This window comes from Bos taurus, chromosome 27 (genome assembly GCF_002263795.3).
Source record: "Bos taurus isolate L1 Dominette 01449 registration number 42190680 breed Hereford chromosome 27, ARS-UCD2.0, whole genome shotgun sequence".
Taxonomy (NCBI): domain Eukaryota; kingdom Metazoa; phylum Chordata; class Mammalia; order Artiodactyla; family Bovidae; genus Bos; species Bos taurus.
In genome coordinates this window covers 20,139,011-20,166,323 of record NC_037354.1, presented here as the reverse complement: position 1 = coordinate 20,166,323, position 27,313 = coordinate 20,139,011, and the positions used below count along the sequence as shown (strand labels likewise).

At 37.1% G+C, this 27,313-nt stretch overlaps 1 protein-coding gene across 7 annotated transcripts in view; it reads left to right on the top strand.

The window, feature by feature from the left end:
- Nucleotides 1-27,313, top strand: part of MICU3 (mitochondrial calcium uptake family member 3) — a 78,052-nt gene that overhangs the window by 9,104 nt on the left and 41,635 nt on the right. For 5 of the 7 annotated variants that reach the window (XM_059882252.1, XM_005225991.5, XM_005225989.5 and 2 more), the window contains exons 2-3: nucleotides 18,791-18,944; nucleotides 22,703-22,734. In XM_059882252.1, the coding sequence (XP_059738235.1) occupies nucleotides 18,896-18,944; nucleotides 22,703-22,734 (81 nt within the window). In that variant the 5' untranslated portion in view covers nucleotides 18,791-18,895. Of the gene's footprint in view, nucleotides 1-1,850; nucleotides 2,896-9,069; nucleotides 9,175-18,790; nucleotides 18,945-22,702; nucleotides 22,735-27,313 lie in introns of those variants that run through there. The other 2 variants (XM_059882250.1, XM_059882251.1) reach the window with 2 other exon arrangements.

Sequence of the window (27,313 nt, the reverse complement as noted above, 5' to 3'; positions counted from 1 at the left end):
GGAGGGATTGGGGGCAGGAGGAGAAGGGGATGACAGAGGATGAGATGGCTGGATGGCATCACCAACTCAATGCACATGAGTTTGGGGGAACTCTGGGAGTTGGTGATGGACAGGGAGGCCTAGCGTGCTGCAATTCATGGGGTCGCAAAAAGTTGGATATGACTGAGCGACTGAACTGAACAGCCTTCTTTATGGTCCACCTCTCACATCTGTACATTACTACTGATTGCCCTGTGCCACAGCTTTAAACTCAGGGATTAAAGTGATTATGGAAATAACATAGGTTGAAATAAGTAAAAGCAAAGTGCCATGAGGAGCAGTTGGCTTGAGGTCAGGAGAAAGAAGTCAGAATGATGACCTTGCCTTTACACTCCTGTGCCTTGTCTGGCTGAGTCAGCAGCTTTTAAGTTGACTTTCCAGGAAGTCTCAAAAACGGTTTTATTTACATTAGCAAAAACTTAATCAAACGGCCTATCCAACTGCAACAAAGCCTGAGAGATATGACCTTGTTCTGTGTGCTCTTGGGCCCAGCTAAACACGAGTCCTCTTTCTAAGGAAAAACTAGAGAATGAGCAGTTGGTATATATTGGTCTTTGTTGGTTGTGAAATATATTGTGTTGGGAGAACAGCTTTTAAGTGAAAAGAAAATGCTCCTAAATAAATTATGGGATGTTCACTTAATAAAATAAATGGTTTAGACCTTGGTTTTATCCATACAGCATGCTCCATAATCTGTCATCAAAATATTTTAAACATCCTTTTAAATACCATTTTGCCCTTTTAAGAAACTAAAGGAAATTGCCAGGGCAGAAGTAAAGAGGAAACTAGGAGCTAGAATAGTGTGAGCTGTGGCTTCAGTGAGAGAGCAGTGAGTCAGTATTCATAGAATCCTGGGGGTTTGGATTTTAAGGCCTTCGTGGGGACAGGAGACAAGACCTTGGAAAGTTGGAACTGAAATTCCATCTCCCTAAAGCCAGAGCCTACAGCAACAGAACAAATGATGAACAAGTGATTCCCCAGACCCCTCCTCTCCCTCCCGGTACTAAGCAGTGACAGGGAAGTCTGAAGATGTCTGCATGGGCTCTAAGTGGAAAAAAGGACTCTCCTGAGAAAGTATAAAAATGGTCCCACACTACCTCATGGGGCTTCCCAGGTGGCTCAGTGGTAAAGAATCCACCTGAGAATGCAGGAGATGTGAGTTCAATCCCTGGGTTGGGAAGATCCCTGTGAGAAGGAAATAGCAACCCAATCCAGTATTCTTGTCTGGGAAATCCCTGAACAGAGGAACCTGGTAAGCTACAGTTCATGGGTTTGCAAAAGAGTTGGACATGTAAAATAAAATTAAAAAAAAAAAAAAAATTAATTAAAAAAAAAAAAAAAAGAGTTGGACATGACTTAGCAAATAAACAACAACACTGCCTCCTATGGGTTTAGAGTTAGCACTTCTATTACCCTGGGTGAAAAAAAAAAACAAACTGATAAAGCCGGCAGAAAAAAATGCAAAACTTCTTTGAGGGAGATGCCCCAAACACCGGCCACCTGTAATTTCTACAGAGAAGGCCTCTAGGAAGATAAACTCATAAACTCAGCAAACTGAGTGATTATATTCCTCACAGTTTAATAATAGGATCATTTGGTTGAGTCTGTCAATTAAGGATATTCAGAATGATTAAAGAGAAGACTCTTGAGAGTCCCTTGGACTGCAAGGAAACCCAACCAGTCCATTCTGAAGGAGATCAGCCCTGGGATTTCTTTGGAAGGAATGATGCTAAAGCTGAAACTCCAGTACTTTGGCCACCTCATGCGAAGAGTTGACTCATTGGAAAAGACTCTGATGCTGGGAGGGATTGGGGGCAGGAGGAGAAGGGGACGACAGAGGATGAGATGGCTGGATGGCATCACTGACCCGATGGACGTGAGTCTGGGTGAACTCTGGGAGTTGGTGATGGACAGGGAGGCCTGGCGTGCTGCGATTCATGGGGTCGCAAAGACTCGGACACGACTGAGTGACTGAACTAACTAACTAACTAAAGACATAATGGGAAATCAGTATGAAGAATGGTAGATTATAATAAAGAATCAAATAGAACTTCCCACAATGTAAAATACGGTCTTTGAGGTTGGATAGATTAGGCAGCATATAAAACATAACTGAAGAGGCAATTAGTAATCTGGAAGATAATTTTGAAGAACTACACAGAATGTAACACACTTTTGAAGAAATGGCAGGACTTCCCTGGTGGTCCAGTGGTAAAGAATCCACCTGCCAATGCAGGAGAAATGGATTAGATCCCTGGTCTAGGAAGATCCCACATGCTGTGGGGCAACTAAGCCCGTGTGCCACAACTACTGAGCCTGTGTTCTACAGCCTGTAGGCCGCAACTACTGAAGCCTGAGTTCCCTAGGGTCCATGCTCTGCAGCAGGAGAAGCCATCACAATTAGAAGCCTGTGAGGTCACAACTAGAGAGTAGCCCCTACTTGTCTCAACTAGAGAAAAGCCCGCGCAGTGACCAAGACCCATCACAGCCAAAAATAAAATTAAAAAAGAAATGGCAAATACTAAGGCGTGTTTAAGAGATGTGCAAGATAGACTGAAAGGGTCTAAAATTCCTCAATTAGGGATTACAGGCTCAGAGAACAGAGAGAATGAGAAGCAGTATTCTAAGAGAGAATACCTGAACAGTTCTTAGAAGGAACACAAACATTAATCCTCAGATTCAGGAAGCATAAACAGTCCTGAGCAGGATAAATAAAAATGGTCAGATTATAGTGAAACTGAAAATCAAAAATAAAGGAAGATAGAACCAGTTTCCTAGAAAGGCATGGCTATTGGCCTGATTGAAGACTAATTTGTGACAATGGATAGAAGTCAGGAGATAACTATTTTCAAAGAGGTAAGAGAAAATAACTACCATTAGATATCTTTACCTAGATAAATTATCATTTAGGAATGAGAATAAAATAAATTCATTTTTCATAAGTCTGAGATTGCTTACCAATCTCTGATCATCATTGAAGGAACTATTAAAGATTGACTATCAGGAAGAAATGAACATGAAAAAAGGGTGAAATTTAAGAAGCAACAGTAAATGAATTGGTAAAGATAAAGTAAATCTTAAATATTGAGTACATATTACAACAATAATTACTATTATCTTGAGAGCTAAACCAAATGATCTCAAATATTGGATAACAGTGATACACAAAACGGTAGGACTTGATTACAGTTGAAGTGTTCTGTGTGGGAAGCAAAAGTAAATTTAGACGCCTACCCCATTGCAATAATAACCCAGGTGGATTACAGCCTTAAAGGTGATAAGTGAAACTTTAAGATATTTAGAGAAAAATATATGAAAATGAAATTTTGACCCTAGGAGGAGGAGGATTTTCAAAATAAGGATGGAAAACACTCATTTTTCTCATTCACTTCATTAAAACAAAAATATCTACGAAAATACAAAGAAGTCTTGAAATGGAAGAAGATACTTAAGATACATAGCACTCCCATGAAGTAAGTATCCAGAATATATAGTGATGATCTACAGATTAATAAGAAAAACGACACAATAGAAAAATGGACAAAAGGTCTGAATAGGCAATTCAAGAGTAAGATATTCAAAAGACCTATAAATACATGAAAATATGCTTAATATCACTAGCAATAGGGAAATACAACCATATTGAAACACACTCTACCAATTAGGTGTAGGGATGGTTGATTTGAATCTGTAAGGTCTATGTCACCTATATAGTTTTTTAATCTCAAAATCATTTTACTCTTTCTAATATTTTATTAGAAAGTTAGAACTGGACATGGAACAATGGACTGGTTCCAAACTGCGAAAGGAGTACATCAAGGCTGTATAATAGTCACCCTGCTTGTTTAACTTCTATGCAGAGTACATCATGAGAAACGCTGGGCTGGAAGAAGCACAAGGTGGAATCAAGATTGCCAGGAGAAATATCAGTAACCTCAGATATGCAGATGACACCACCCTTACGGCAGAAAGCAAAGAAGAACTAAAGAGCCTCTTGATGAAAGTAAAAGAGGAGAGTGAAAAAGTTGGCTTAAAACTCCACATTCAGAAAACTAAGATCATGGCATCAAGTCCCATCACTTTATGGCAAACAGATGGGGAGAAAATGGAAACAGTGAGAGACTTTTATTTTCTTGGGCTCCAAGATCACTGCAGATGGTGACTGTACCCATGAAATTAAAAGACACTTACTCCTTGGAAGAAAAGCTATGACAAACCTAGACAGCATATTCAAAAGCAGAGACATTACTTTGCCAGCAAAGGTCTGTCTAGCCAAAGCTATGGTTTTTCCAGTAGTCATGTATGGATGTGAGAATTGTACTATAAAGAAAGCTGAGTGCTGAAGAATTGATGCTTTTGAACTGTGGTGTTGAGAGAAGACTCTTGAGAGTCCCTTGGACTGCAAGGAGATCCAACCAGTCAATCCTAAAGGAAATCAGCTCTGAATATTCATTGAAAAGACTGATGCTGAAGCTGAAACTCCAATACTTTGGCCACCTGATATGAAGAGCTGACTCATTTGAAAAGACCCTGACGCTGGAGAAGATTGAAGGCGGGAGGAGAAGGGAACGATAGAGGATGAGATGGTTGGATGGCATCACCAACTCGATGGACGTGAGTTTGAGCAGGCTCCGGGAGTTGGTGATGAATAGGAAAGCCTGATGTGCTGCAGTCCATGGGTCACAAAGAGTCGGACATGACTGAGCAATTGAACTGAACTGAACTGAATACTTTATTGGGTTATTATTAGTAGTTGCTTTAATTTTGTTCCCATCCCTTAATCTTCTCCAGACTTAATTTTTAAATCTGTTTTATAAATGAAGGCAGTAGTTTTATAAACTTTGTCCCAGATAATGCCTTCTCAGCTTTTCTTTCTATTAAATTCAGGTAACATTTAAGTTCTTCCAAAAAATTTAATGCCAGTGTAATGGGAATAAACTACCCAAACTACATCATTTTAAAACTTGTTTATCCTTTTCAATAATAATTTCAACAGTCAGAAACAAAAGCCACATGGTAACTTGAACAGTTAAGACTCAGTATAAAGAAATATTAACCATTTACGGGGATTAGCTACTAAGAAGGAATCAGGATTATAAAGAATACCCTTGGGCTAAGAGAGGGTACCCAAGGAAGGAACAAAGTTGGAAGGGCAGCAGCGGTGGCCTCCCTTGGTTGGGAATCAGGCCTCGTTGGAAGAGGTGTGTTCACTGCTAGAGTTTGTCCAAGTTGCTGGGTCGAGGCTGGCATAGAAAGAACCACAAGCTGGGACTGGCAGCCTGCAAGCCTTCTGCTGGGGTACCCCTGGGCCAGTGTTGGCAGACAGGGAATCCTGGACTGGAAATGCCTGCCCCCACCCCACCCCCAACCCCCAGCTGGGATGCATACAGGCCAAGGTTAGTTGGGCCGGGAATCTCAAGTTGTTACTAGCAAGCAGGGATCCACCACCCTCACCCCCACTGGGGTACAGGTAGGTTGAGGAGTCAAGACTGATTTTATTTAATGTTTTTTGTTTGGTTGTTTATAAATTATCCAAAAGAGAGGGAACATAGTTAAATCTCCAAATATTCAAGTTCTTCCAGAGAGTAAATTGCCAACTTGATGGGAATGGCCTATAAAAGAGCATTTTTAAGAACTATATATGTGAATAAAGGACAAGGCAGGTGGGTTGCTCTGTGGTTGGTGTTCTGGACTGAATGGTCTGTATCTCCCCAAAATTCATATGCTGAAGCCCTAACCCCTCAATTAGGGCTGTATTAGGAAGTGAGACCTCCAAGGGAGTAATTAAGGTTAAATGAGGTCAGGAGAGTGGACTCCTGATCTTATAGGACTAGTGTAAGCAGAGGCACCAGAGAGCTTGCCGTCTGTCTCTGTGCCCACACCCTGCAGAAGGGCCATGTGGGGATGTAGAAAGAACGTGGCAATCTACAAACCAGAGAGATCATACCACCTCAGTCCTGGCACCTTGATCTTGGACTTGTAGCTTCCAGAACTGTGACAAAGTAAATTCTGTCGCTAAGCCATCCAGTCTCTGCTATTTTGTTATAGCTGCAGGTAAATTCAAGGTGACTTATTTAAGGAAAATAGCTGACTATTAATGGTATGGCGTGTTTGTTTCTTTCAGTTGTAACCTAGAAAAACTGGAGTGATTATGTAATCAGGCCCCAAAGACAATGGCTCTCTGCATAGCCAGAGGTTTTGTCATTGAGGGTCAGCCATCACTCTCAAGAAATCAGTAGAATATGTGGTATTGCATAATACCACATATGCAATATGCACATATTGCATAATCTAGATGTTTGGAGCTGAGTCAGGATGATTGAGAGAAAGGTCGTAGCACATGAAGCAGATGGGAGCCACAAGGAAATGTCAGGCAATTGGAATTGTTTGGTCACCATGGATGTATTTAGAGAACTCCCAACTTAAAGTGACAGGGAAGTACTGAGCTGGCAAATATACGCGTGGATCTGAGATGTCAAAGACCATTTCTGGACCCTGCTGATTAACACATAGGATACTCTGCATAAACTGATTTTATTGACCAGAGGAGATGGGAGTCTTCTCATTTAATTTTCATGTAACGTTTACACTTTGTGGTTAACGTTCGCTGTTTAGTCGCTCAGTCGTGTCTGATTCTTTGTTACCCCATGGACTGTAGCCGCCAAGCTCCTCTGTCCATGAGATTCTACAGCCAAGAATGCTGGGGTGGGTTGCCATTTCCTTTTCCAGGGAATCTCCCAAATCCAGGGATCGAACCTGGGTCTCCTGCATTGCAGGTGGATTCTTTACGAACTGAGCCACTGGGGGAAGCTAGCAGAGTTAGTCTTAATTTGTCCATTTTACAGTGAAAATGCTAAAGTTTAGAAATCTCTTTTTCCCAAGCTTACCTAATTAGGAAGTATTGAAACTGGCGTTTGAACATAGGCCTGGAGGATTGTAAAATCGGTGCCCTTGTATTTCAGTGTACCAAGTTGTGTAATGTGGAAGAACACTCAGTTGAGTGTCCTGAAACCTGAGTTTTGGTCTCAGACTCATTTGCTGCCTAAGTGGCCCTGATTAAGTCCTCTCTAGATGCTGGGCTAAGCTAACTCTTTTGTAAAGTGGAGCTAATATATATTCTGTTTGCTTTTTAAGAAATAATGCACCATTCCACAATTTTTTCTGTCTATACACATATGTCTATGTATGCATGTGTATATGTGTATGTATTTATGTGATATATAAATGATTTATGTTTAAGAATGAGCTTTTTTTGATTTTAGCTTTTTATTTTTTACCCATTCTTCCGTAATTTGCTTTTCCTCACTCTGCTATGTGTCTTGTGGCTCTTACCATAAAACCACTTCTAGATCTACCTAATTGAATCCTTTTTAAATGACCACAGACCACTCTAGTGATGTGCCATAATTTATTTAACCATTGCTCTACTGATGGGAATTTTGATTGTTTCTATTTTTCCACTGTTAACTGTGCTACAGTGACTATCCAGGGTTCTTTGTACATGCAAATGTTAAGTTGCTGGGTCCATAGCTATTATATTTTGATAGAAACTATCAATTTGTTCTTTAAAACGGTTATACTAATATATACTTTTGCCAGCAATAAGTAATGGGCTTCCAGTGTCCCCTTTCACTTTGTCAAATTTGTTTTCCAAATTTGAGTATGAAAAATGATTTACCATGATTGTTATAATTTCTACTTCTCTGATTGTTAGTGAGGTGGAGAATTTTTTGTTTGTTTATAGTTTCCTGGGGATTGCCCATTAATATCCTTTGCCAACTTTTATTTTTTATTGACTGATTTTTAGAATATGCCGAAATATTAAATCCTTTTTCTACTTTATAGGTCACAAATGCTTTTCTGCACTCAGTGCTGTTAAAAATGTATTTTACAGGCCTGTAAACTAAACACATATCATTTCCTTTTTAGCAAAAATGTGACCATACTGTACGTATTGTTCTTGCCTTTTAAACTGATATTATATTGAGATATCAATATATTATAGGTCTCTTCTTATATTTGGATGCTCTTCCAAACTATGGATAGGTCATAATTCAAGTTTAATGTTTATTCATTTTCAGTTTTTTTTTTTTTTTAAATCAGACTTTGATAGAGGTTTGTCTGTTTTATTACATCTTTTCAAATGCCACTTTTTGTGTTTACTATTTTATTGGGGGACTTTATTTCTGCTTTTATCTTTATTGTCTATTCCCTTCTATTTTCATCAAATTTATCTTATCCTCTTTTTTAACTTCCTGAGTTCTTATCCTCTTTTTTAGTTTCTATGTAAATAAACCCTTAGTTCATTAATTTTAAATTCTTAATTTTTCTTATAGGAAATGCATAGATGAATTTTTTTATGTCAGTAATGGCATTGACCAAATTATACAGAGGGCTCTTTGTAAATTCCTAAGTGTCATTTATTTTCAAAAAGCTTATAATCTCAGTTTTTCTTTCTTTTTTTAATCCAATCAATATTTAATAGTGTATCTTAAATTTTCTGAAGTGGCCTTTTTTCTTTTAGTCTTTTTAGCATTTTCCCATGTGCATCAGGGAATAAGCCTTGAAAGAATTTGTTTTTTAAAATGGAACATATCTAACTTTTAAATAGACAATAATGCTATAGTGCGTATTAGCTGTGTATGTACTAGCAGCTTAAAGAAAAAACTACCAACATATGTACCTTCTCTTGTCATGATCCTCTCTTCCCCAAAGAGATAACCATTTTATCATTCCCATAAGTTTCCATAGTTTTATTGCAAATGGATGTATCTCTGAATAGTATACACTTATTTTGCAACTATAAAACATTTTATATAAACAGTACCTACCTTTTTATAATTTGTCTTTTAAGTTAATGTTTAAGAAGTGTATCCATCTAGACACATGTACTTCTAGTTTATTTTCACTCCTGTATAATCCTCTACTATATGAATATTTCATTAAACCTGTATAACTTTCACAGTTTTATCTTACTGATGTTTTCATGATGACTAATAAAGTTTATATATTCTCTGTTTACTGAAATCAAAGTTAATAAGCACCTTCTTTGTTTATTATTCAGATCCTTTTTCTTGTTTCTCCACTTGATGTATCCATTTCTAGTAAAGAAGTATTGACATCTCAGCCATGATTGTGAGTTGATCAGATTGCATTCTTTTAACAATTTTTTTACCATATAATTTTAAGCTGTTTTGTTCATGTGTATAGTACCTTCTTGGTGAATCTTTCTTTGTCCCATTTAACGCTTTTGGTTCTTAATTCTGTGTATTTTCAAACACTCTTCGTATTGTTTTATTCTTGTAAGGAACATTTAATAGTTTTTTTTAAAAACACAATATGAGAGTTTCTCATTTTAATGGAGGAGTTTAACCCAATCTTGCTTATTATAATTGTGGACATGTTTGCATGAGTTTTTGCTGTATTATGTATATGTGTTATTATCTCTTTCCCCTTATCACCTGGCATTAGATTGCTCTTTCTTCCTATATCATTTCTCTTCCTCTAGTGGTTTGAAAGTTATACATCCTATTTCCAGTCTCCAAGTGGTTACATATCACTTTAACAAACTGTATATATTTTAATACATACATCTAAAACTTGATATAAATTTGTATAAGAAAATTTACCATTCCAAAAAAAGACACATCATTGAACATGTTTTCCTCTTATCACTTTCCCCACTCCTGTTAGTATCAGGTAATTATTGGTGTTTTAATCAGTTCAGTTCAGTTCAGTTGCTCAGTCGTGTCCGACTCTTTGCGACCCCATGAATCACAGCACGCCAGGCCTCCCTGTCCATCACCAACTCCCGGAGTTTACCCAAACTCATGTCCATCGAGCCGGTGATGCCATTTAACCATCTCATCCTCTGTCGTCCCCTTTTCCCCTGCCCCCAATCCCTCCCAGCATCAGGGTCTTTTCCAATGGGTCAACTCTTTGCATGAAGTGGCTAAAGTATTGGAGTTTCAGCTTCGGCATCAGTCCTTCCAATGAACACCCAGGACTGATCTCCTTTAGAATGGACTTCTTGTCCCTTGGCAGTCCAAGGGACTCTCAAGACTCTTCTCCAACACAACAGTTCAAAAGCATCAATTCTTCGGCACGCAGCTTTCTTCACAGTCCAACTCTCACATCCATACATGACCACTGGAAGAACCATAGCCTTGACTAGATGGACCTTTGTTGGCAAACTAATATCTCTGCTTTTTAATATGCTATCTAGGTTGGTCATAACTTTCCTTCCAAGGAGTAAGCGTCTTTTAATTTCATGGCTGCAGTCACCGTCTGCAGTGATTTTGGAGACCAAAAATATAAAGTCTGACACTGTTTCCACTGTTTCCCCATCTATTTCCCATGAAGTGATGGGACCAGAAGCCATGATCTTCTTTTTCTGAATGTTGAGCTTTAAGCCAACTTTTTCACTCTCCTCTTTCACTTTCAACAAGAGGCTTTTGAGTTCCTCTTCACTTTCTGCCATAAGGGTGGTGTCATCTGCATATCTGAGGTTATTGATATTTCTCCTGGCAATCATGATTCCACCTTGTGCTTCTTCCAGCCCAACGTTTCTCATGATGTACTCTGCATAGAAGTTAAATAAGCAGGGTGACAGTCTACAGCCTTGACGTACTCCTTTTCCTATTTGGAACCAGTCTGTTGTTCCATGTCCAGTTCTAACTGTTGCTTCCTGACCTGCATATAGGTTTCTCAAGAGGCAGGTCAGGTGGTCTGGTATTCCCATCTCTTTCAGAATTTTCCACAGTTTCTTGTGATCCACACAGTCAAAGGCTTTGGCATAGTCAATAAAGCAGAAATAGATGTTTTTCTGGAACTCTCTTGCTTTTTCCATGATCCAGCAGATGTTGGCAATTTGATCTCTGGTTCTTCTGCCTTTTCTAAAACCAGCTTGAACATCTGGAAGTTCACAGTTCATGTATTGCTGAAGCCTGGCTTGGAGAATTTTGAGCATTACTTTACTAGCATTTGAGATGAGTGCAATTGTGTGGTAGTTTGAGCATTCAAAGAAAGGCATTGCCTTTCTTTAGGATTGGAATGAAAACTGACCTTTTCCAGTCCTGTGGCCACTGCTGAGTTTTCCAAATTTGCTGGCATATTGAGTTCAGCACTTCCACAGCATCATCTTTCAGGATGTGAAATAGCTCCACTGGAATTCCATCACCTCCACTAGCTTTGTTCATAGTGATGCTTTCTAAGGCCCACTTGACTTCACATTCCAGGATGTCTGGCTCTAGGTCAGTGATCACACCATCGTGATTATCTGGGTCGTGAAGATCTTTTTTGTACAGTTCTTCTATGTATTCTTGTCACCTCTTCTTACTATCTTCTGCTTCTGTTAGGTCCATACCATTTCTGTCCTTTATCGAGCCCATCTTTGCATGAAATGTTCCCTTGGTATCTCTAATTTTCCTGAAGAGATCTCTAGTCTTTCCCATTCTGTTGTTTTCCTTTATTTGCTTGCATTGATCACTGAGGAAGGAAAAGAGAGTTATCAACTGGGTTTTTTAATAGTATGTTTTAACTTTTACGGGAATCCTTATTTAACAATTACGGTAAGTTTTACAACCATATTCAGTCATTCATTTATTCAGCAAATATTTGAGAGCTTGCTCAAAGCCAGAAACTCTTCTAGGCACTGGGGAAGCAAAAGTGTACCACTCAGACAAAAATTCCTGCCTTCATGGAATTTATATTATCACAGAATGCTGGAGATGGAAATTTTGGATTTGTCAGTATATTTATAATCTGTAAAGGCTAGATGAGATGATTAAGGAAGTAAGTATAGATTCAAAAAAGAGAGGAAGTCCAAGGACTGGCCTAGGGCAGTATCAACAAAAGTACCAAAAAGGAACTGCCTGGGTAATAGGAGGGAAATGAGGAATGGGTGGACTTAGACAGGAAAAATTGTTGCAAGGAAAAGAGAGTTATCAACTGGGTCAGATGCTGTAAGTTGAATTGACTGAGAATTGGCCTCTGGATTTAGCAACATGGAGGTCATCAGTGACCTTGACCAGCAGTATTAGTGGAGTGGTGAAGGGGAGAACTTGCTGAAACAGAGGAAATCTGCTGTGACAAGCTGGATGGAGAGGTGGGTCGGAAAGCTTCCAAATGGGAGAAATGTGTGTGCGCTGAAGGGAAGCACTCAGTGGGAGTGGAAGAGGTGAAAACAGTGAGGTAGGAAAGGCAGGGGAGGTCACTGCTGGAGCAAGGCCCTAGGAAGAGGCTAGGTGTACATATCAAACTACTGTGATTACCAACACCTCAGAGATACGTTCGCCTACCGTCCTATCAAATAATGAGATGATATATGTGAAGGTACTTTGTAAACTTATAAAGAATCCTGTAATGTAAGCTAATGTAACAGTGCAAGTGGAGACTTTAAAATAATTGGTCAGTTACTTTTTTTTCCCAATGTGATCTCAGCCAGGGAAGTGCTTCTTGACTGATCTTTAGTTGTATATATTTCCAAATGGACATATTTACCAAGCATCAAAACATTTCCCTTAGAGGACTTTGGGATTTTCCCACACTGAGAACTTGATGTTTAACCTTTCGACCACCCAACAAGCAAAGAAAATGTTACCCCTTTTATCTTCTTAGAAGCTTTTAAATCAGCCTGAAGCCATTTGAGAAAGCCAAATGTAATACTTCCATGAACATCATTTTAGCTAGAATAAAAATAGATGTGAATAGAATCTCATGCACATCTCATAAGATTCTTGCCCAGAAAATATAAAATAAAGATATAAATTCAAATGATATTTGCTTTTTAATGTTTTATAAAAATGTTGGTACATTTGCCAATATATGGTAGGGCCTCATACCAAATGATCACCATCCAACATGAAATTAAATGCATGTTTTAATCATTCTTTACTTTAAAAAATTAGTACTGATTTGATTTCATAAAACATTTTAAAAATAAACTACTAAGCATGAGTAATTGAAATGATTTTACTCAGTACAAATGGTTTTTATTTTTCCTTCTTCCATCCTTTCTTCTCGGGTCTCCATTTCTCAGCTGCTAAAAGGTAATGCATTTTACGGTGTTTAGATAATTGATATAATTGTTTCAAGTTATCTTTTTAGGTTATTATCAGCTTGTAGGCATCAGTTTCTCTAATTGTTAAGTAGTGAATCCTTTATCTGGCGTTTAATCTTACCTCCTTGGGAAAACCAGACCTTACTACAGAGTAAATTTTCAAATTGCTGACCTGATGTAACATGAGCCCGTGCCTTGGCAGTGAACCTTTGCTTTCTGTTATTCACAGGAAGGATAATGATGTGGCCTGAAGGCCTTCGTTTCAGTACCTTAAGAAGTAACATCCAAGTACTAGTTGCAAAGGTCTGAGCTTGGAAATTCCAGAGAAAATAATTGCATTGACACAGTATTTTTTAATTTCTTTTGGGAAGATGAAGTAATTAAAAATGTAACTTTTATCATTTCTATTGTTTCTTAAACCACTTGTCTTACTTATGTTGGCATGACTTAGAGGATCCACAGTTACCTGAAAATGATCATTATTTATTTTTATGACTAAATTATAGCTGTTATTTTACAGGTGTGTTTGAAAATTTTATTTCCATGTATATATATACAGACACATGTATATGTTCTATTTTTGTAAGTAACAACACAGATTATAGAACTCAAATGTAGAATGTTTTGTAATTTCTCAGTAAAATAAAAGATAGCATTTTTTTTAGAGCTAGAAGAAGATTCCCTAAACATTTTCAGCAAACTTGAAAAGAATGTTAAGCAAATCCCATGAAATAATTTCCTAAAATGTGTAAAATGCAATTTCCCAGCAGCTGTAAAATGAAAAGGCAGTTTTGAAAAAAATTCAGTTTATACAATTTTTAAAGGTTACACTCCATTTACTGTTACAGCAAAATATTGGCTGTGTTCCTTGTGTTGTGTTGGATTGTGCATCCTTGTAACCTGTCTTACATCCAAGAGTTTGTATCTCACACTCCAGCACCTCTCTACTGTGCCTCCCTTCCCTCTCCCCACTGTTAACCACTAGTTAGTACTCTATATCTGTGAGTCTGCTGCTTTTTTGTTATAGTCAAGTCATCCTAAATTGCACCAAAACTCAGTGTACTCCCAAAGTATCAGTGGAATTTTAAAAACAGAACCTCATAGATTAATTTCAAATCTCACATAGAAGAAAAGATTGCATATCAGTCAGCAAAAATATTTTTAAAGGCTTGACAGTCATATGGAGTCTTGCTTTACCTAAAGTCAAAAACATGATCAAAAGCTATACCAATTAAAGCATTATGGTATTTGAGTATGAAGAGACAAGTCAGTGGAAGTGAACAGAAAGTATAAAAACTGACCCAAGTATTGATTTTCTGTTTTGCTCTATCCCATCAGATCCTCCAGCCAGATGAGCCCAGTCCTACCAGCTAATGATAACTAGAATGCTCTAGGATCAGGCCAGTTTACTGTGATGGCATGAGAAAATTGTTTTTTGCTTACTACCAATCTATGGTTCATTTGAGCAATGCCAACTTCATGGCAAAAAGATGGGGGAAAAGTGAAAACAGTGACAGATTTTATTTTCTAGGGCTCCAAAATCACTGCAGATGGTGACTGCAGCCATGAAATTAAAAGACATTTGCTCTTTGGAAGAAAAGCTATGACAAACCTAGACAGAGTAATTAAAAGCAGAGACATCACTTTGCCAACAAAGGTCCGTCTAGTCAAAGCTATGGTTTTTCCAGTAGTCATGTACAGATGTGAGCTGGACCATAAGGAAGGCTGAATGACAAATAATTGTTGCTTTCAAATTGTGGTGCTGGAGAAGACTCTTGAGAGTCCCTTGGACTGCAAGGAGATCCAACCAGTCAATCCTAAAGGAAATCAACCCTGAATATTCATTGGAAGGACTGATGCTGAAGCTGAAGCTCCAATACTTTCATCACCTGATGCCAAGAACTGACTCACTGGAAAAGATCCTGATGCTGGGAAAGATTGAGGGCAGGAGAAGAAGGAGGTGGCAGAGGATGAGATGGTTGGATTGCATCACCGACTCAATGGACATGAGTTTGGAGCAAGCTCCAGGAGATGGTGAAGGACAGGAAACCCTGTCATGCTGCAGTCCAGGAGGTGGCAAAGAGTTGGACACAACTTAGTGACTGAACAACAACAATGTGTATTATTACACCATGTGATTTATCACACTAAATTGAGCAGAGGCAATGGAGGGACCCACACAACTGCAGTAGCTGGAGGCCCTTTTAAGCACTCAGGCTCTGGTTATCTTTTTTATATGTAAATTATATTCTTCCCCTTTAGGATATATATATATATGCCATATATATGTATACCAAATATGTGTGTGTGTGTGTGTGTGTGTGTGTATATATATATCCCTTTTAGGGATAGAAATATATATTTATAAATATATGTATTTGTGGCACAAACCGTTCCCAAACTCCTCCCCACACCTCCTTTTAAGGTGATAAATAGACCAGTAGGCACCTAGTGCCATTATCAAAAATGACGGGTACTTCTGCTAAGGCAACAAGAGGTAGAACTCATACATACAGTGATGTTTTAATGAAAACCTTTAACTTCTGAAACTGTTTCTTGTGTTCAAAGAATACAAATTGTTCCACAGTTCCACGTGTTTTTTTCTTTCTTTCTCTCATAGAATAGAGGCAAAAACCACAGGCCATGACTAAAATTTTAGGGAAGTAGTGATTGCTTAAACAAACGTAGTAGCAGTGGGTGGATGTGAGAAATCAGAGGGAGAACAACAGGCTTTGTTAATTGATTGTTGGTAGAAGTTAAGGAAAAGGAGGATTTGTCAGCATTAGTTCATAGGTAGATCAAATTGCCAGCTGCAGCAGGCAGGCAGGCTTGGTGTGCTGGGACCAGGCCTAAGGAGGGATAGTTTGATGAGAAAGCAGCAGGCACCTCATGAGCAGTAGTGGCAGCACCAGGTAAGGGCGGAAGTCACACATAAAGTTCATGTTAGGTTATAGGAAATAGGCAAAAATTGTGGTTCTGGGTGTTAGATTGAAGCATGACTTCAGATTATGGTGCAGAAGCAGTGAGTGCCCCACATCGAGTGGTCCTTTAGGAAATTCACTGGAGATGAGTCATGGTTGATGGGGGCCACCTCAACCCAAGGAAATGGCTTAGCGAGAAGAAAACAGGAGAATAAACTATGGTCACAGACAAGATTGGTTCCCCTGCCCAGAGAGGAAGAAAAAGCCCCTGAGATACAGATGTAGAAGCAGACTTAAGATGGTAGATGGATCCCTGAGGAGTATTCAGGGAAATTATTGCTTATTATTGACACTGAGTGATTGAGTGACTCCTTACCTATGTGCACTTTAGTCGCTCAGTCGTGTCTGACTCTTGCGACCCCATAGACTGTAACCTGCCAGGCTCCTCTGTCCGTGGGATTCTCCAGGCAAGAATACCAGAGTGGGTTGCCATTTCCTTCTCCAGGGGATCTTCCCAACCCAGGGATTGAACCCAGGTCTCCTGCATTGCTGTCAGACTTTACCAACTGAGCTATGAGGGAAGCCCTCCTTACCCATGGTAGAGCCCAAATAACTTCCCAATATATGGATTATCTGACTTTGCTATTAATATATTGCTGAGCTATCTTATCTCTGTTACCAGGTTGCTTTGTCTTTCTAAAGTACCATTTTCTTTCTGTCATTACTTCACTTAAGAATCTCCTAAGGCCATTTTTGTTTTCTGTCAGATTAAATCCCGGTCCTTTAGTCTTTCACTCAGAAATTGTTAACAGTTTACCTACACTTTTCCATGAATGCAAAACTTTTGTTGCAGGAAGATGATTTCCACCTTCACATATGCTGTGTAAACCTAGAATGCTCATATCTCTTCCTGACATTAAAATTCATATGTTGTTCTTCCTGTGCTTAGTTGCTCAGTCATGTCCAACTCTTTGGAACCCCATGGACTGTAGCCTGCCAGGGCTTCTCTGTCCAAGGGATTCTCCAGCCAAGAATACTGACGTGGGTTGCCATGCTCTCCAAGTGATCTTCCCAATCCAGGGATCAAATCCTGGTCTCCCACATCGCAGGCAAACTCTTTACCGTCTGAGCCACCAGGGAAGTCTTCTTACTAACCTCAGTCTATTGTGCTTTTCTTCTGTTTACTCTGACTTTCTTTTCCATGTTTGTACCTTTTGTCCCTCCAACTAGCATTTTGTCCACCTATATAGATCATATATTCTTTAAGGGCTGAGACTAGATTCTACCTGTTGTATAGGCCATTTTAAAAAGGCATTTAAAAATTTTTGTATTTGACTATTTCCATTATGTTTTTAAAAGTCTTAGTCTTCAGAGTAGTAGAAAAGATTAATAATTTGCCTGGCTTTTTTTTAATAAGGTGTAACTTAGAAATATAAAATGTATTTTCCTTACTGAAAGTTCTTATTGTCTGTTTTGATACAACTTCTCAAAATAGTGGATGTTTAAATAATTTTAAGTTTGTACACAGTTTGGAATGACTTAGAAGAGGCAATAAGGAGATTAAGTTTGTCATCCTAAAGAAGAATTTTTTTCTGATATAAAATGTTTTGTGTGAAATGTGTGAAGGTATAATTTTATATTGTTGATAGCCATGTAAATTGCCATAAGCTTCCTGGAAGTATCTCGATAATGTGTATGAAATGACTGTTTGACCAATAAGTTTACTCCCAGGAATTAATCCCAAGGAACTATTTATAGATACATCTAAATATTTTCATGGCAGGCCATTATGTTAATAACATTGTTTTATAGTAGTGAAGTACTATGAATTACCTAAATATTCAACCATGTGGAATTCATTAATTTAGTTAGGCAACAAACATTTACTATGTAATATTGCATTGTTACTAAAACTAGACTAGTGCCATGGAAAAATGATATATTAATTAGTAAAAAGAATCAGATAACCAGACAGTTTAGTATAACCCTGATTTTTTGGCAAAAAATTCATAAACAATTACAAGTTTTTAAATTCTGTCTTCTGAATTATATACAGTAGCTATGCATTGCTTTTGGAATCAGGAAGAAAAATATTAACAGTTTTGTTACAGTTCAAAGAAAATAAATAATAGAAATTGTTTATCTATCTACCAGGAAAGATTTTAAAAATTAAGGAAAACAAAAGAGATTCCCTTCTCCCCATACACACACACTCCTCATTCTGCTTATCTTAACTTTGGGTAGAATTCAGAGTGATCATTGGTGGTAACTCTACCCTAGTGATCTAGAGTTAGCGACTTTAGCACAAATCTAAACTCTGCTGTTAAATGGTTTCCTTAGTTGTTGCCATGAACAGCTTGTCAGGGTTTCCCTTTCTTCTTTTAGAAGATTAATAGACTACAGTAAAAAGAGTTCTAATTAAATAAGTAGGCCTATATAGAGAGTACATAGTAGGCATTCAGCAAGTGTTGGTGTTCCTTCTGAAGAAACTACTAGCTCAGAAATTTAACGTTCTCCGAGACTGAAACTAAAGAAAGAAATCACGAGTTCAAAGAGCCAGTGTAAAGTCTTCAGAATCTGAATGATATTCATAGTAGGATCTTCTGAGTGTTAATTCATTTTATTCATGTGGATATTTGTTTATGATTATGTATTTTCACCTTTTTTCTTTTGCTCTGTTAATTCCCTCTCAACGTAATTGAAGACATGTATCTTCTAGAAGGAAGTGTCGCTTCACACAGTCCAGACTTACTTGCTTTCTTAACTTCAGGTTGCTGTTGGCAGAACAGAAGTCGAAGACCTGGACCTCTATGCTACATCTCGGGAAAGGCGATTTCGTTTGTTTGCTTCTATAGAATGTGAAGGGCAGTTGTTCATGACTCCATATGATTTTATTTTGGCTGTTACAACAGATGAGCCCAAAAGTAAGTATATTTCTCAAGTTTATCTCAACAATGTTATAACATTTTTTCTTATCTCTATTTTTTAAAATTGTGGAGCAGTGTAAGTTTTTCAGAACAACTAACCAAGTAATGTAATACTTCAAAAGATATGATGTTGTGATACTATGTATCAAAAGATACAATGACTAATACTTCTTATAAACCCCTACTGGTATCTTTTCTTTTCAGAAATTTCATTTGTTCCCTCTTTCTCAGTACATCAGACTAAACACCCACCTTATTTTTAATATTCTTGATAAAGGTTCTTATTCTGCCAAATCAGTTCTTATATCCAGCCTGGACAGAAGAACTCAGAGAACTGGCTTTGCAGTTAGACTTGGACAAGAATTCTTCCTGTGTCTTTTCTGAATATGTCATGGTTCCTACAGTGTAAATGTAGATTGATTGTTTCTCACTTTTCCATGTGTTAAGGCAGTGGTTCTCAAACTTTTTGGCATTATGTACATTCTTACAAAGTCACTTTAATGTCTGACTTAATAGAAGACATCTGGATTCTTATATCTGCCTTTGTGTTCAATTTGTTGCAGTGTTTGTTTTCAGAAAGTATCGACAAATGAACAAAATCTGCCTAACAGATATTGAAGGAGGAAAAGGGAAGGGTATTACAAAAGCCTTTTCAAATAATCATAGATATTCTTCTTTGGTATTATATCAATACTTGGCTGCTGGTAGTTTCTTAAAGTTTAGTTGCAATGTGGACTCTGACATTTTTGTCATCTGTTTTGTTAAAATCCATTGGCCTACATTGCATATTTGAATGGCTCTTTTTTCTTTACATTAATATAATTTTGTACTATCAGCTAGAAAATATTGATTCATTAAATTACATCGATCTGTCAAATATTGCCATATTTCACTGTACAATGTTTTTTAAAAAATCACATTCACTAATACCATCAGAATCTTATCAGAAAAGTCTTTGCTTGTTGGAAAGCTGTCAAATGCATGGTGTATACAAGCTTTCCAAAATTTTAATTTTCACTTGAAATCTCAGATGTTATTATTGACAACAAATATTGTCAGGTGTTTTCTTTAAGCAAGAAACTCAGATTAACATTAGTTTATTTTTTATATTTAATTAATTTATTTTTTATTTTGTATTGGGGTATAACTGATTCACAATGTTGTGATGGGGTGGATAGTAAAGGGCCTCAGCCATACATATACATGTACCCATTCTCCCCCAAACTCCCCTCCCAACCAGGCTGACATATAACATTGAACAGAGTTCCATGTGTTATACATAGGACCTTGTTGATTATCCATTTTAAATAGAACAACAGTGTGTATAGGCAACCATAAGTTCATTCCCTAAGTCTGTGAGTCTCTTTTTGTTTTTTAAGTAGTTCATTTGTATCATTTCTTTTTAGATTCCACATATAAGAGATGTCATATGTCATATGATATTTTTCCTTCTCTGTCAACATCAGTTAATTTCTAATCAGTACTTCTAAGCTGTAATTAAGAATGATAACTAAAGATCAAGATATTTGTAAAAACTTTTTTTTAAAGTATAGGGCTTTAAAAATAAATATTTACCTCTAAAAAGAAAATATGCTTCAGAGATGGAATATTAAATCATATACATACCAAAGTAGCCTATTAAAATTAGACAGACTTGTGTTTAGACCTTGGCATTTTTTATGAGCTTTGAGAACCTGAGTAAGTTATTTAGTCTTCTGTTTCTTCATTTATAAAAGTGAAAGTAACAAAGTCTTAGGAAGTTTTTTGAGGATTGAATGATATCAGTTATGTTTAGTGTAATACCAATATACAGTAGGCACTTAATATGCTTTGCTAGGTGTCATTGTTATCATCATCATTATCACTTGAATTCAGAACCATTATTTTTTAAAATCCTTAATTTTATGGCAACATTAACAGGAAAATGCTATGCCATGTAAACATTTGCTTAATAATTATAATTCAAATAAATGTTAATTGAGATATACATCAGATCACTGATTATAACTTTATGTTTGAAATCAAGAAAATTTATTTTACCTACTTATATAGAACCTAAAAGGTAAATTTTCCATCTAGAGCTAAAATAAGTAATTATTTTCATGTAGCTTCAAGTACTTTTTAATTTTAAAGAATTTATTGTTTAAAAAGTTCAGACTTAAAAGTATTAAAAATATAATGAACATCAACCTATAGCCTAAGAAATAAAATATGTCCAAAAGAATGAAGTTTCTCTTTACCTTATATATGCAGTAACTTCATTTGAAATAAAGAATTTAGAAAATCAGAGAATCCTTTGAAGAACAATCTTAATGGCTCTTTAGTTTTATTTTTTAAAAAGCCAGTAATACTGAACATGATGACATATCCGGCAGAATGAATATGTCTTTTGTGAATAATTTACCCTGGAAATCTCATAAACCCTACAAAACTCAAGAGTGTCTAACTTCCTCTTCTGATAAATACCTTCTGAACATTGCATAAGAGCATATGCATGTACTTTTGTACCATTTACTTTTCTTCCTTTCTTACTGCTATATTTCAAAAGCAACAGAATAATAAAATTATTTACATTGTTATGTTCACTATGTAAATGAAGATGTCTACGCAGTGAATGTATAAAGTATTATAATTAAGGTTAAATGCTGAAGTCTACCTTATAGACCTGTGATTTTAATCACTTGATTACAGGGTTCCATATTAACTATCTTAGGTAAAGAAAGGATGTTGTTACTGCATAGAGAAGAAAACTATCTTCATAGGAATCAGTTTGCTAAATTTTAGAATATAGATCTTCCCTCGTGATCTTAAAATGACTTATTACATTGCTTAAAAGAGAGAAAAGTACATAGCAAAAACTGCCTATCTTATAATCTTGAATTTGATATATTATTTATATTAACTATGGTTAATTATATAAAAAAACCCACATGACCATGGAGAAAAAATATTACTTGTCATTATTGTGCTGTAGCTGAAATAGTTAATATTTACTAGTTGCTAACACAGCTGTATTATAGGACTTAATCACATTCAAACCTGGAGATAATTCTTGGACAGGCATTATATATTCACAGTGTTCAAATCTGAGCAAAGAAACAGCACTGTTGACTGCACTTATTTTAATATTATAAGACTTATAGTGTTTGAGGTCTTCAGGGATGTGAGGAGAAATCAGAAAGAGAAAGTGACCTCCAGTATTTTATTTAACTGTAACATTCTTAGAGAAGAGTGGAGAACAGGCCAAGTCTTTCTAGAACATCACCTGTTCTCTCCTTCATTTCTTTTTATCTTTGCCCTGTCCTTCCCATTCACTGTAGAGAAACCCAACCTTCAAATTGTAATCAGAGATATTAATACAGCAGAGATCACGGGTAACACCTTAAAATTATAATTTCTCTATTATTTTATATTCTAAAAACATTTAATGAATATCATTATTTGTGTTTTAAGCCCATAGGATACTTAACTTGGAGTAAGTTAATTTACTTTTTAAATCTAGAAATCTCCAAAGTGAGATGATGATTATGGAAAATATGTTTTCTACTCCACTGATATTATTATGAATAGTTTATAGTACATGAGACCAATACAAAATGTATAACATACATAGGTCCACATCTTGAGGTTAAAAAAAACTTTGCCTTTTAGATATAAAAGTCAGTGTCATGAGTTATGATGTAGATGGTTACTGGATTTTTATATACATTACATGAAGTATTTATTATCCACTTTTTTATGTTTGTTTTTTATAGTTGCTAAAACATGGAAGTCACTTTCCAAGCAGGTAAGTTAAAGCTCTTGCTATACATAGGCATGCACACAATTAAATATGTGTGTGTATATATATATATATATATATACACACACATATATATATGTTTATGATGCATACATTGTGATATGTACATGTATAAATATACATAAAGCTAAACTCAAAGGAGATTATTGGCAAATTTTGCTAAATTAAATATTAAAAATGTTGGCACACAAAAGACAGTGTCAACAATGTTAAAAGAGGTATGACGTGGGAGAATATGCTTGCAACCTATGAACAGAAAAGGCTAAGTATCTTATAATTATATAGAAGTCCTGTAAATCAACATAAAAAAGATAATAAGAAAATAATGGATGGACATAGCCAGAGAGGCCAATAAATGTATATATTCAGGGATATGCAAACCTCACCAGTAATCAGGGATATGCAAATTAAACCAATTATATGATACTGTTTTACACCCATCAAGTAGTCAGCTTCCAGAAATCTAACAATACCAGTAATTATCAAGGATAGAAAGGAGGAACCAGGTGAGAATGTAAGTTGGTATTTTCTCTTTTGAGAGAAATTTGGCAATATCTTATGCATATCAAAAATTCTACTTCTAGATATAAGAGAAACATTTGCATGCTTATACCAGGAGTCCTGAAAAAATCAGAAACAATATAAATGTCAATTAGTAGAAGATTAATAAAAGAATGTGAAGTAGGCATATGAAGGACAAATGAAGAAGAGCTAAAATGAATAATACATAAGACCTATGTTTATCAACATGAATAGGCCTAAAAACATAGGGTTGAATAAAGCAGCACATTGTAAAATAATATAAACTGATTTTTCTTAACATGCAAAGACCTTTTCAGGGCATCCATAAAGTCAAGACTGTCTTCATAATGAACGGAGAAGTTGCTTGTTCTGTTACTCTCATTCTCTCACAAGGGTACAGTGGCGTTTTCTAGAGGCTTCATGATGAGTGATGACATCATCACTCTGAGAGATAATAGAATATGTGCTTATGTATTTTTGTGTTTTAAAAATATATCATTTCTTGGGAATATATCGTTTCCCTGGTGGCACAGTGCTTAGGGTGCTTCCTTGGTAGTTCAGTTGGTAAAGAATCCACCTGCAATGCAGGAGACCTGGGTTTGATCCCTGGGTCAGGAAGATTCCCTGGAGGAGGAAATGGCAACCCACTCTAATATTCTTGCCTGGGAAATCCAATGGACAGATGAGCCTGACAGGCTAAATCCATAGGGTCACAAAGAGTCGAACACGACTTAGTGACTAAACTCCCACCACCACAGTGGTTAGGACTCAGCACTTTCACTGCTGAGGTCGCAGTTCAATCCCTGGTCAGGAAACTAAGATTCCACAAGCTATGGGGTGTGACCGATAAGAAAAGTATCATTTCTATTTCCACATGCATTAAATAGAATTAAATATAATTCACATAAGCAATATCTCTTCTGGGTTCACAGGTTTTAAGAATATAAAAAGTTACTCAGAACTGCTCTGTAGCCATTAAAATGAAAATGAAGAATGTTTGGCAGGAAAATATGATCATGCTTACAAAACTTTACATAGAAAATTATTCAATATTTGCAACAAGAATGACAAAAAATAAATAAAGAATGAAATTAAAATGAGATTAAATAAAAATTTTAATTATGGTTAATCCCTGGATCACAATCTGTTTTTATTTTCTGCACTTCCTAATTTTCCTATAACATATATATTAAGTATTTACTTAAAAAATTGTACTCAAGAAAATTGTATAAATCCTTTAAAAGGCATCTGTCAGTTCAGTTCAGTTCAGTTGCTCAGTCGTGTCCGACTCTTTACGACCCCATGAATTGCAGCATGCCAGGCCTCCCTGTCCATCACCAACTCCCAGAGTTCACTCAGACTCACGTCCATCAAGTCGGTGATGCCATCCAGCCATCTCATCCTCTGTCGTCCCCTTCTCCTCCTGTCCCCAATCCCTCCCAGCATCAGGGTCTTTTCCAATGAGTCAACTCTTCGCATGAGATGGCCAAAGTATTGGAGTTTCAGCTTTAGCATCATTCCTTCCAAAGAACACCCAGGACTGATCTCCTTTAGAATGGACTGGTTGGATCTCCTTGCAGTCCAAGGGACTCTCAAGAGTCTTCTCCAACACCACAGTTCAAAAGCATCAATTCTTCGGCGCTCAGCTTTCTTCACAGTCCAACTCTCACATCCATACATGACTACTGGAGAAACCATAGCCTTGACTAGACGGACCTTTGTTGGCAAAGTAATGTCTCTGCTTTTTAATATGCTATCTAGGTTGGTCATGGAACAACAGACTGGTTCAAATTGGAAAAAGAGTACGTCAAGGCTGTATATTGTCACCCTGTTTATTTAACTTATATGCAGAGTACATCATGAGAAACGCTGGGCTGGAAGAAGCACAAGCTGGAATCCAGATGGCCGGTAGAAATATCAATAACCTCAGATATGCAGATGACACCACCCTTATGGCAGAAAGTGAAGAGGAACTAAAAAGCTTCTTGATGAAAGTGAAAGAGGAGAGTGAAAAAGTTGGCTTAAAGCTCAACATTCAGAAAACGAAGATCATGGCATCTGGTCCCATCACTTCATGGCAAATAGATGGGGAAACAGTGGAAACAGTGTCAGACTATTTTTCTGGGCTCCAAAATCACTGCAGATGGTGACTGTAGCCATGAAATTAAAAGATGCTTACTCCTTGGAAGGAAAGTTATGACCAACCTAGATAGCATATTCAAAAGCAGAGACATTACTTTGCCAACAAAGGTCTGTAATTCTAGGTAAATGAATTCAATCCAGCAAATATTTATTTAGTCCCTACTTGCAGTACTGCAATTTAATTCTGATACTCACCATCCAGAGTTAGCATCAGACCCCACAGATTTAAGGACCCAATCCCCCAAAAGATTGCCCCCATTTCAGATGCCAGCTGCTTTTCAAGGGATCCCAGACCACCCACACTTCTGACCAAGTGGCTACAAATTCAGATAGTTCCCACAACTTCCCTCAAGTTAAATAATTTGTTAGACCAACTCATAGAACTCAGAAACATTCTGTACTTCGATTTCCAATTTATAATTATCATTATAAGGGAACAAATCAAGGCCAGCCAAATGGAGAGACACACAAGGTGTAGGAGGGTTCCGAACACAGCTTCTGTGCTTTCTTCCTGAGGATCAGGGTATGGCCCCATCCTGGCACACCCATGTGTTTACAAACCTGAAAGCTCTTCTGAGCTTGGTGTCCAGAGTTTTTATTGGCGGTTTCATTGCATAGCTGCGCTTGATCAAATCATTGACCACACAAATGAATTCAATCTCCGTTTCTTCTCCTCTCTTCTTCCCTCCCCAGAGGTCAGGCTAGCTCACACCCCCAACCCTTGAGTCATGGGGTTGTTTTTGAAGGTCAGCCCCAATCCTGATTCTTCTCCTCAGCATAAACTTTGGTGTGGTCTAAGGATATGGAGTCTTTCTCCCAGAAACCAGGGACAAAAGCCAATCAAATTCTCTGTCTTCAATACTACTGCCTTTAAGAGACTAAGATAGGCACTGGGAGTGGGGAGAGAGAGTCCGAGCCTGAGCAGAAATACAAATTTTAATAAAATTTAAAAGTCCCTAAAATTGATATGAAAGAAGATCAATGTGTCAGTTGGATGATCTAGACCAGACAGAACTAAATTATTACAAAAATAAACTGCTTAGAGTGAGTAAGGATCTGGCCAGTCACTGATTAATTGTGTGATCCTGGGTAAGTTATTTATCTTAAGACACAGTAATATATGCATAATGAGAATTTTTAGAATTAAAAGAAGTGTGTATTAGGCTATTGTTAAGCACACAGAAAAAAAAAAAAAGCACACAGAAGAAACTCAAATAAAAGGTAGCTCTGATTTTTTGGTCTTAAATTTTTGCTGAGTAGAAGAAATGGAGTTTAATACATGGAAAGAGTTCAAAGGGAGAAAGAGAGGTAATATCAATATAATAGAGAGAGTATAAATGAAAGTGTATAAAGAATACTCAAAATACTTTTTAATCTCCTGTTTTAACAAAAATCTTTATGGATTTACTGTTGTTTAAACATTAAGCATCATTAGTCGTTGTGAATTCTGACCTCTGTGCCATTGCTATCCTAGTGAGACAGTACTCAGCATTGGTGGCATCTGTTACCTGCCGTGCGGAAATAACAGTATGAAGGAAGTGAGAGCAAGAACTCACAGATGGACTTCAGGGACTCTATAAATCCCCTAAAAATACCTCTCCTGCCTTTGGCATCCCAGAGATTCCCTATTTGTCTGCTAACTCAGCTCAGTAATGAAAAAGATGGTTTATAAATGTCACAGGGCTTTTTAAGGTACAACGACATTGGGAAAGGGGGGAAGATCCCTTGGAGGAGGGCACAGCAACCCACTCCAGTATTCTTGCCTGAGAATCCCATGGACAGCATTTTGATATACATGGGCTATGGTCCACAGGGTTGCAAAGAATTGGACACGACTGAAGTGACTTAGGACACACATCAGAAAGGATTCATCTAAAGTGTTTCTCAAACTTGTGTACAT